General features: G+C 42.8%; 1 protein-coding gene across 1 annotated transcript; it reads right to left on the bottom strand.

Annotated features, from left to right (window-relative positions):
• Positions 1-1,772: 1,772 nt before the first annotated feature.
• LOC308292831 (chemerin-like receptor 1) lies at positions 1,773-10,003 on the bottom strand (the record flags this gene model as incomplete). The annotated part of the gene is made up of 5 exons (XM_080735253.1): positions 1,773-1,829; positions 2,881-3,117; positions 3,975-4,100; positions 6,093-6,224; positions 8,897-10,003. 5 exons carry the CDS (start codon positions 10,001-10,003, stop codon positions 1,773-1,775), a joined length of 1,659 nt encoding a protein of 552 aa, XP_080591379.1.
• Positions 10,004-12,304: the final 2,301 nt, after the last annotated feature.

The following is a 12,304-nucleotide window of genomic DNA, read 5'->3' as shown; positions in this document are numbered from 1 at the left end:
AACAGGTTACTTTATTCAACTTCACAGTATACATTTATGTACAGTAGGTGCAATTCAACTTCACAACATGTGAATTTGTGAAGTAGGATCGCAAGGAGGGCACGAAAGGGGGGTGGGGGCTAGTGATTCCTTTTGCCCTGGATCTTTCTTAGCCTTACATTAAGATTCTCCTGCCGAAACTTCTGCATTGTGACGTTGGGGCGACGGCAGGATAGTCTTACAGACTTGTCAGACAGTTCGGGGGGTCGTCAAAAGTGGAATAGCGGCTCTACACATGCACACATGCAAAATATAGGGCTCCGTAGCAGTTCTGCAAAATGTATGCGACTTCGTAGGAAGCCGTGTTTAACACAAGCGAGCGAAAACACACAATCACAGTGTCTTTTAGGACAGTGGTTCTCAATCTTTTCAGGCCGCAACCCCTAAAATAATCATATTTTAACTGGGGACCCCCCCCCCCCCCACCCTGACGAGCACTACTGAGACATTGCATTTTGTATAACACAGTTCTATTGGGAAAATAGCAGATCCCATAAAATAATTTGGGTACCCCCTGCGGGTCCCGACCCACAGGTTGAGAACCACTGTTTTAGGACATCACGCCTCTCATGGCAAGTCTGCTTTCGACAATGCAACTCCATCGCTTCACTTCATAGTTGGGGCGAATCCAATATTTCCGTGACCACGAGAGCAAAGGTCTGTTTCTCAGTGGTTTTGTCAACTATGAAGGTTAAATAACAAATTGAGCTCCCATGGCCCTCGCAAAAATGTGGCCAACAAAACGATGGTTTAGTGACGAGTCATCACATTTCACAGTCTTTTGGGGTCCGTTTTTAGCCCAAGGAATGTTTTTCATGCAAAACAAATGCTTGCAATGGATTCAGAATAATAAAAAAAAACCTAGTTTGACCCTCACATCCAACTTAATGCAGATATTTTGGGAGTATTTTTTTCCTTTATAGTATAGGGTATAGTAAGTGAATGAGACTGAAAATTACCCTAACTGTCAAACATTTTGCCTGCATTTTTGCGAGGGACATGGGAGCTCAATTTGTTATTTAACCTTCATAGTTGACAAAACCACTGAGAAACAGACCTTTGCTCTCGTCACTACATATTATTATTATAGTATTAGTCCACATTTTTCAATAAAGAGCTGTTTTAATCCAGATTGTGTCGAAATCTCATTGGCTGTGTGTTTACATGAACAGGTATATTCCACTTGTATTCAAAATGACTGCTCATTCAGAATGGGATTGGAGGGGTGGTTTATGCCGTTTGGATAGGAATATACTTGTATTCAGGTTCCATGTAAACAGTTGGGTATGAATCTCTGTTTGGAATGAGTTCATTATGAATGAATACATATTGTCCATGTAACCGCAGCCAAAGCTTTTCCTCCTTTACCATAATGTTGGGTGCAACTGTGCAGATGGAAGAGTACCAGCTGCGCAATACAATATCAATATGTGCGGCGCTGTTGTGCAGTTTGTGCATGTTCGGAGCCTTGCTCGCGTGTCCCCCCTGGTGAATTCCAGGGCTGCATTACAACTGTACTCTAAAACTCTCCTAGATTGAAAATGTCAGCATCGATGAAATACATCTACGAGAGTCTTAATCTAAGGCAAGTTCAGGTGCACTCCCGGTAACTTGTAGTTGTCCACAATCTCTCTTTTCTTATCACTGTTTTTGAAACTGCAAACAGTTTGGAGTTCATACAAAAATAATCTTTGATGCCTGAAAACGGTAAAACTCCAAATCTGGTGATGTCATCATGATTGTTGACACCTCTGCCTGTTGTGGGGCAACGCCTGGAGAGAGCTGGACACCTGGAGGAGACATAATGCATTGTCTTCAGTTATTAGAATGAATATACAGTACATGATTAAGTCTGACTGACTGACCAGCAGACTAACAGACAGACAGTCAGACAGACAGACAGACAGACTAACAGACCAACCGACTGACTGAGTGTAAGTACTCCCTTGATAAACAAGTTAAGTGTTCACCAGCCTTTATATCCTTTATAATAACCTCACACACACAACAGACTATGGCAGCCAAAGCTAAAAAGCAAAACAATGTGTAATGGATGATTATTGGCATGGCTCCGAATGCCTCTTGGCCAGTCAGCATTTACAGTAGGAACTATAGCAGAGGGGGAGGTAGGTAGCACTTCTCCCATAGACAGGTGAGAAGTGAGCCCCCCCTTACCTTAGCTCCACCCCCTTGTTTCCCCATACCCTGTACATATACTGTTTTGTATAACTGTGATGATGTTTGTATGTTTTTGTTTTTTTGTTATTTGTATAACCATGAGTTGAATACCTAGGACTTGCAATGTAAAAAAAGACCGTAAAAAGACTTATTTGGGATGTTCCTTTTAGGCAGGGTGTTTAACTGTACTTGTACTGTACTACATTCTTTAATGTATTGACTATACTTGTTCTCCACTTTTGTCTAATAAAATACTCAATCAATCAATAAATCAAGGCTACTGTGTTGTGTCAGATACATTTCATATACTAGAAATTTGGCTGGTGTACAGTGTAAACAGCCCCTCACAGAACTCGAGCAGACCATCGTAGTAGTATAGTAGTTCCATGATTATAAATGATAAATAATGTTTAACAGGTTTAAGCGGGGGCAAGGGGTAATATTGTTAAAGGGCTGAAGTGATTGTCCAGACGTGCCCAGGAGACACATGAGAGTAAAACATACTGAAGTACTGCTTAAGAAAAGTTGCCAGTTCAGTTGAAGGCATTGATGGCTGGCTACTGTGCGCGTGCGAATAAAACATGGTGGCCCGTACGTACGTGTGTCTCAAAGAATTATAGTACTGCATTAAGTTCACTTACCTTATGTTTAAAAACTCCTCACTAGATCCTCTTTCTTCATCTTCCTTAGTACATTGATCACAATGGGAACTTTCTTCTCTGGATAGGCTCCCACGATCAGGTCGGCAGTCTTCATCTTGTCAGCGTCCTCCAGGCTGTCCTTTGGCATCGCTTTGAGGCCTTCAAGGTTACAGCTTTGTCGCAGATACCACTTGAACAACTTGAACTCGTCCTCGTCCAGCTCCCTCAGGGTGTCATGGATTCTGTTCAGAACTATTTCCTAAACAGAGCATGTTAACATCTCAGTTTCATTATCTTAAAGGGATATTTCAGTTTCAAAACATTTCTGGGTAATTTTTACAGTCTACGCTGGCTTTTGTGAACACCCTGGACAGTTTTTACGTTGCTTAATTCAGTATTTAGATATTTGATATTCATTTTATCAGACACTCCCCCTTCCTATATACACCCATTGTAACATAAGAAACATGGACCTTCACGTATTAGGAGGGCAGTATGAGTCACATGAATGGGGCCACCGTAGCTGAGTGGTTAGTGAGCCTGCCTGGGGAACCAGAGCCCCTGGTTGTCGCACGTACGATTCCAAGCCAGGCCAGCAAGCTAGGCCAGCAATGTGTGGAAGTGTCCTTGAGCAAGACACCTATAACCAGGTGTGTTAACCAAGGGCAGGTGTTTTCGATGAATCTAACATTGTTAAAAAGAGGCTTGAAGTTACAATGGGTTTGTATCAAATAACTTAATGCTGAATCAAACAACTTACAAATACAAATCCAATTGCCAGAAAAAAGAAAGAAACAGAATTAAAATGTGTTTTGCGACTGTGTAAAATTACAAACTTGCACCTCAATCATGACAAAGAAGAATCAACGTTGTATTATCGCACCACTGGTTTACAGGTGTAAAGCAGTGGGTGAAATATATATATATATATATATATATTATATATATATATATATATATATATATATATATATATATATATATATATATATATATAAATATACACACACACACACGCAAGCACGCACGCACGCACACACACACACACACACACACACACACACACACACACACACACACACACACACACACACACACACACACACTGGCCTATACCTGTGTCTCAGTGATGGCAGGTCTACAGAAGTCAAGCAGCTCTACGGAAGCGTTATCCTGCACGTTACTGTACTGGGTGTACTGGACTGCCTTGGACTCGTCCTGATCCAGCTCCACAAGCATTCCCTAGTACAAACAGAAGATGTTAACATCTCAGTTTCATTATCTTGAATGGTAATTTCACTTCAACATTTTTAAGGTCATTGTATTGTCTACTCTGGGAATTGTGAACGTCCCGGACAGTTTTTAAATTGCTTGATTCAGTACCTGAGCCCTTGTCTCAATCATATAGAGTTTAGTTAAGAAGGAGGTTCATCTGCACTGCTACCACCAGCGTCTAACTCATACATGGGCAACTGGCGGCGCGGGTGGCACATGCGGCCCCCACCTTCACTTAATGCGGCCCACTGGTTAATACCAGAATACTGATATATTATTGATTTCAGCTGTTACAATTACAACCATGACCTGCTTTAATTCCTTCAGTCTATATTAGTAGCTTAATGACTATAGTAGTATTAAAATGTATTTTCTTTTTTATGTCCATTGTTTTTGTATTTAGGTTCATAAAGTTAACATTAGTATATAACTAAATGCGTTTGAAATTAAATCAAAATGTTACATTTCAGGATTCCAATTAAAAAAGAACAAAACATTATTCCGGATTCCAATTCAAAAGAAGCAAAAATAGCCGATCTACAAGCTCAAAACGCATCGCAGCGTGATGCGTTTTGAGCTTGTAGATCCGCTATTTTTGCTTCTTTTGTATGAGATACTTAGAATGACAAAGTAGGACAAAGCAATATGCAATGTGGCCCCCTGGAGTGAAGGTGAAAATATAGTGGCCCTCGCCATCATCAAAGTTGCCCACCCCTGGTCTAGACTCCATTGGGGGGTTCTCTCTATAAAAAGCTAATCTTATTTGTTTAATATTAATGGAGTCTAAATGTTTTATCTTATTGTTTTATTATTCATTCAAGACGGCATCCCGCAGTAGTTCTGACAGACCTGGACTATGCGGACGACATCAGCCTGCTCTCCGACAGCATGGAACAAGCACAAGAACTCCTGAACAGGGTGGAGATAGAGTGTGCCAAAGTTGGTCTCAGGCTAAACGCTAAGAAAACTGAGGTTATCACCTATAACCTACCTGATCACTCACCTCTGACAACAACAGAAGGAGCTGTGTTGAAGGAAGTCAAGGACTTCAAGTACCTGGGCGCATGGGTCGACTCAACTGAGAAAGACCTTAAAGTAAGGAAGGCACTCGCTTGGAGGGCCCTGAACGGCATGAACAGTGTATGGAACTCTAACCTCCCCCGCCAAATCAAACTTAGCTTCTTCTTTGCAACGGTGGAGTCTGTTCTCCTCTATGGCAGTGAATGCTGGACCCTGAAGCCAACCCTGCAGAAGTCTCTAGACGGGTGCTACACTAGAATGTTGCGTGCAGTACTCAACATCAACAGGAGTGCACATGTTACAAACGAGAGCCTGTATGAGGGAATACCAAAGGTAAGCGAGAAAATTGCCACCAGAAGAATGAGACTAGCAGGACACTGCCAAAGACACCAGGAGCTTCCAGCCAGCAAATTGGTACTGTGGGAGCCAACACACGGGCACCGGCCGCGAGGACGTCCCACAAAAACATACGTGGACATACTCAAGGAAGACGTAGGGACACAGAACACCAATGAGCTGGCCAGATGTATGGAGAACCGAGATGACTGGAAACAACGATGGAGGGCTCGTCTGAGGACGACCTAGATATTCATTCAGCATCATCAGCAGCAATAACATTTTGATCCCTCTATTATTGAACTATAAATGTCTTCTTAATATTTCTTCTAAATCAGCGGTTCTCAAACCTTTTTCATATCAACCCCAAATAATTACTTGTATTTGGCCAGGGACCCCCATCTCAAAATATGTTGTTCCAGGGACCCCCAGAAGAAGAGATTTGAATTCCAGAAGTTTGCTTTGAAAAATAATAGATATTCAAAGATTTGCAAATAATTTCAAGATTTTTCAAAAATAACAGATCTACAGCTTAGTAGGCTATAAAGTGATTCCAGGTCTGAAATGGGTTAAAGTACATAACCTACAAAAAACTAACCCTACCTGTGGTGTCTCAGTGATGGCCGTGTGGACTCTTTTGGAAGTGTTGGTCAGAGGCCTGTTGCGCATTCGCCGCCACATTTTGACTAGCATCGACTCTTCCTGGTCCAGCTCCTTCAGAGTGTCATCTATTTCCTAGTACAAACAGAGGATTTTAAACAGATTTAAGTTTCATTATCTTAAAGGGATATTTCACTTTCAAACATTTTTTCATTTTATTGTCTACTCAGGGTTTTGTGAACGCCCCGGAGAGTTTTTAAGTTGCTTGATTCAGTATTTCGATATTTGATGTTCATTTCAACACGCCCCCAACCTAACTTCAAAAACACCCCTCACGTATTAAGAGGGCTGGATGTACTAAGGGGGTCTTTATACCAGGACGATTGGAAACGCTGCCGGTCTCGTTTTGGATTTATTACCCAAAAAACGTCGCGTTTACACCTTGTTGTTGGTTCGTTTTTCTGTGTTTATACTACAAGTTGACAACGCATGAATTCAAGCAAAATGTGTCATGTTCCCAGCCTACATAGGCCTATACTGTGTATTTACCCTTCAACTATAAAATATAGGCCTATATTGTTTTTAATGAGACATGCTTTGTAATTAGGCTATGCTCCCAAATCCATATTATTATCATCTGTTCGCATATTCAATGAGTCCCGCAAAAGGAGGTTTTTAGCGAGGTGAAGTGAAACACCAACAAAAGTCACCTGGAAGATGAAGGTCGGAACATTTATAGCCTATGGAGCATATTTCTGGACATTATCTACGGGGATGGGCTATATTAAGTGAGTTCTGTCTTCTAGCTGCAACACAGAAGTATAACGCACCATGCGAGGCAACTAACGGAGTAGGCTAGCCTACAGAGGCACATATGGGTATGGTAGTCTACCATACCTTGATTACAAGGGAAAATAATAAAATGTACTTCTTAAAATAAATTCATCATGCCTGTTGCTAAGTATTGGCAACATGACTGTCTTGCATGCGTGCCTTGCACGTGCAAGACCAGACAACAGTCATGTTGCCATACCTTAGCTCTTACTGAACTGACGCACTGCACTGGGATGCGGCGCAATGGAGGATGATGTGCCGTCGCCGTTGCAAAATAAACTAACGGAATAAATTAATGAACTGACGCCATACGCCACTGGCAGTCTGTTATTTCACTGGAAGTCACAATCATAGCCTTCCGTTATGGCTTTAAGTAAATTGCCTAGTTTGGAAGCAACATGCGTGCCTTAAGAGGAGGCTAGACGCACTGGAGAGAAAAAGCGACATGATTTCTTTGACTGGAGGAGAGGGAGCGAGGATATGGAGGAAGTTTTTGTGATGGTCTCTGACTGACTGGACAGTTATGTTTATTCTGTCTGTCTGTCTGTCTGTCTGTCTGTCTGTCTGTCTGTCTGTCTGTCTGTGTCTGTCTGTCTGTCTGTCTGTCTGTCTGTCTGTCTGTCTGTCTGTCAGCAAGACTCAGCATATTACAATAACTCACTCATTACCTGAAGTCCGCTGCGTCTGTGATGTGGCGCGGTGCATGAAGAATTAATCCAGTATTTTTTGGTGAGAAGTTGAAAAAGGGGGACGCAAAATAGTCATTAATCATAGCTTTGCTTAGAATGGAATACCATAGCCTAATGGTTTAATTTAACTTTGCGGAGAGGAGAGCTGTTGCAACTCCGACAGGCCAGCTAGGGTACCAGCCCAGGTGCGACGACTTGTGCGTAATTAGACATTTTTAAAAGGCTTTCATATAGACTACTCCTGACATTTTTCAAATGAGGTTTGTGCTAATAGATCACTGGGCTATTTTCTGGGTTTTAATTAGGCCTACAACAACACAAATAATAATAATACATTTTCGGTTAGTCTGACAGACTGACACTTATATGCAGCAGGGGAAGGGGAGCAGAGGAGGGGGTGCTATGACATCATCGCACTCTCCCTCACGGCCGAATTCCGATATTACACCGTTGCGAAACTGATGCGAAACCGCAGAAATGCACTTTCAGAGCCGAATTCGGAAAAGTATCGGTTAGGGTCATGAAACCGCGTCTCCGTGTGTCAAAATGGCCGAATCAATAATAAAAACTATCGTCTACAAAAAAATCGACCTCATGTAATGACCCCCTAAGATACAGTGTGGATCATGTTCTGATGGTACGAAGTATAGATACAATATGTTCAGAACTTCTGATGTTGATAGTGTGTTCTGGTGGTACCAGGTGTAGAATATGTTCTGATGTTTTTTAAAACTCCAACTTCAAATGTTATTTTTCATCATCGTTTCAATCAATATGTTCAATTGATACATGCTATATATATAGTATATATATATATATATATATATATATATATATATATATATATATATATATATATATGTAACGGAGGTGATCCGAACCTCCCCACCCGGGTTCATACCCGGGTCTCCCACGCGAAAGTCCAATATCTTAACCACTAGACCAAAGAGGGGGAGATACTAGACTTTTGAGGCTTCAAGGCTGGGGCTGCGACTCTCTCCGTCACACTCACCCCCCTTTGACCTCATCCTACGGGGATGCCCGAATCCGGGTTACGGCACCAATGTAGCGGAGGTGATCCGAACATCCCCACCCGGGTTCGTACCCGGGTCTCCCACGTTAAAGTCCAATAACTCAACCATTAGACCAAAGAGACATCTGTTTACTCCGGGGGAGATACTAGACTTTTGAGGCTTCAAGGCTGGGGCTGCGACTCTCTCCGTCACACATATATATATATATATATATATATAGGCCTATATACACTGTATACTGTATACATACCTGTGGCTCAGTCATTTGACAGGTGGTGGTCCCTGACCCTGGTGTTGTGAACGTGGTGATCCCTGACCCTGGTGTTGTGAACATGCTCTGCTCTCCGAAAGCGTTATCCAGCACTTTTCGGAAAGACTTGTTAGCTACATCCTTGAAACCCGGAACCATAAACACGTACAACAGCGGGTTCAGGCAGCTGTTGAGAAATGCCAGGCAGGTGGCTATGGGCACCCCGATGATGATCACATACTCAGTGGACACACTGTCCTCTGCCACTATGAATTTCACCCACAGCACAATCTGTTCCATGATGTGAAAGGGAGCCCAGCACAGGAAAAATGTAGTGATAACAGCCGCTATGAATTTGAAGGAGCGATCTGATTGGTTGGCCAGCGAGCGATCTGATTGGTTTGCCAGAAAGTGATTCCTCTTGAACCGGTAGATGATGACAGAATAGCAGGAGACGATGACGGTGAAAGGGACCACGAACGCCATGAAGAACTGAGTGAAGACCATGGCCACAAGTCGAGACGTCCACAATGGACTGTTTCTATCGTCGAGTCCATAGGTGGGTAAGCATATGATGTCGTCCCTGTAGTGCACTGTGTCCATGAAGATGAAGTATGGGGAGCTGAGAGCCAAGGCCAGAACCCAGACACCCAGACTCACACAAGACGCCTTTTTGGTGTTGCAGTGTTTCTGGGCCCAAAATTGACACACCACACGTACACATCTGTCAACACTGATGACCATCAGAATGTAGACGCTGGCGTACATGTTGAGGGAGAGAGAAATGAAGTTCATTTTGCACATGAATTGACCAAAAGGCCAGTGGTCGTCCAGGGCTGTTTCTGTGATTTTCAGCGGCAGGAACGCTGTGAAGAGGAAGTCGGCCACAGCGAGGTTGAGGTACCAAACAGTGTCAACGGTTTTCTTCATTTTGAAGCCTGTCACCCAGATGACAACACCGTTCCCCAGCACACCGAGCACAAAGACCAGGCTGTAAATGGTGATGGACATGATCTTGATGGACTTCTTGAGTTCAGCATGTTCATCCTTGTAGATTTCAGAGCCGTTTCCACCAGACATCTCCAGAGGTGCGGTCATAACCTCCATCGTCCTAAAATAACAAAACCATGGTTATTTATCATGCCATGTAGCCTATTATTATCCTCTAGTAACACCACGACATTTATAATGACCTAAATACTAGGCATCTAATGGTAACTCACAATGCGATAGTATCACAACAACAAATTCACAATTTGATATTCATCACAATATTAGAAACAAAAATATTAGTGGAAAAAAATGAAATCTGTAGGACACAACTTTTCATGACATGAAAATATCAAACGTGAAACCAACTTCACATTCTCATATTCTCAGCAAGTTCAACCGAATACACAGGTATCGCTGTCACAATAAAATAGAGAACATTTTAAAGGACAGTTCCCACCCCGGTCACTCCCTGTTTGATCTGATGCCATCAGACAGAAGGTAGATCGATAAAGTCAGGAACAACCAGGTTTAGTAACAGCTTCTATCCCGCAGCGGTAGTTACACTGAACGCTGCTAAGAAACCATGATCTGCTTCTGCATACATGTTTGATGGTGCTGTTTGGGTTTAAGTGCAATATGAATGTGTGCAATAACAGCTGCTTTTATTTACATGTTTGTCTGTGCTGTGCAATAGGGGTTGTGCAATGACGGGAAATACTGTTCTCAGTGTTCTGTGTGTGTTTTGTTTTGTTGTATTGTTTTAGCTATCTTTTAGTGATTTTAGTGATGCACTGATCGTTTGGCACTTTTAATTTCGTTTGTGACAATGACAATAAAGATCTATTCTTCCAAGTCTTTGCCTCCTTTTTCTTTTTCGTGTAACGGCCTGCCCAATGGCCCTGATCAAGAAGAACATTTGAAAAATAGGCCTAATAATAACTATCATAATTATTATTCATAATCTAGCTTGTATACTTGAAATGCCCAAGCCATGGTGTTTGCCAGGGGTCTGTTAGCACAGAGCACATGAGCACTGTCTCCAACTGCCTTCAAACTTGACACAATACATTGCTCAGTGGTTTGCCTAAGCTCCTTTCACCACCTTGGATATACTTCACTTATTTGTTTTTGCCCCATGTTTTGGCCAGTAGGTGGCGCACATGCACAGTAGGCCCACCTGCAGTAGGCAGGTAACTTCTACTTCCCAAGGCCCCCCCTTCCCCCACCCATTCACTTCTCCAACTCCTCCCATTCTTTCCATCCCAGTCTGCTATTTCAGACAACAGCTACACATTTGTATAATGACTTAAACGTATACACACCTACTGTAAGCCTACTAGCCTACTACTTTACTAAACACTGCTGAATTAATTAACATAGCCTATTCAACTCCTTTGAACACTATAAGCTCCTTTTTCACCACAGGGCCGAACCAGAACTAGAACCAGAACTTTCCAGAACCAAGAACCTTCAAGAACCTGTGAAGTTCCAGGACCAAGTTCTGCTTACATTTCCATATAACCATTCCTAACCGGGAAGGTCCCAAAAAAGAGCAGCAGCGCCCGCTGGCCCAGCCAGGTTCCCAGAACTCATGTTTAACACTACATAAAGAGCAGACCTAAAAAAGGTTCCCAGAACCAGCAGTTTATTATGACGAACTGACAAGGATCTCACCTGAGAGAGAACTGAGTGAGACGGGCCGATGGGTGAGGGATGAGTGTGTGTGTGTGTGTGTGTGTGTGTGTGTGTGTGTGTGTGTGTGTGTGTGTGTGTGTGTGTGTGTGTGTGTGTGTGTGTGTGTGTGTGTGTGTGTGTGTGTGCGCGCACGTGCATGGGGTGTGGTGTAAGAGCGCTCTCTGGTGTTGCCCCTCACCCAGCATTCCTCCACTGACATAAAACTGACTGCTAAAAATCATCATGGAAACAACCCTCCCTCCCCTCCCCCAGTTTCCCTGAGCAAGGCACTTATGCATCTGAGCAGCCATCAGCTGAATGAAGCTGAAACAGGATTATAAAAAAAGCCTATAGTGCATCCTTCTTTCTAGTAGTGTGTCTAGTAGTCTAGTATAGTTTCTAGTAGTGCTAGTAGTGTGTGTGCATGTGCGTGTGTTTAAACACCCCAACTCTCTGTTCCTCCCACCCCTCTCCTCTCCTGCCCTCCCTCAGTGTGTGTGTATACCGGTACATGTAGAATGTATACATTCAATAGTTTCAATAATTTCAATAATTACACATTACTCAACTCCACATGTAGGCCTAATACTCACATTTTCAACGATACAGAACCAAGGTTGAGTATGAATATAAACCCATGGTGAGGAAATGTGCTCTTACCTGGCTGTGTTGTTGTGCTGGAAGAAGACGTCTGAAGACCCTCGGTGCAGGTATGCAGCTGACCAGTATCAACTCGTCTTC

This window comes from Nannobrachium achirus, assembly GCF_963921795.1.
Source record: "Nannobrachium achirus genome assembly, chromosome: 10".
Classification (NCBI taxonomy): Eukaryota; Metazoa; Chordata; class Actinopteri; order Myctophiformes; family Myctophidae; genus Nannobrachium; species Nannobrachium achirus.
This window is presented reverse-complemented; position numbering and strand designations above follow the sequence as displayed.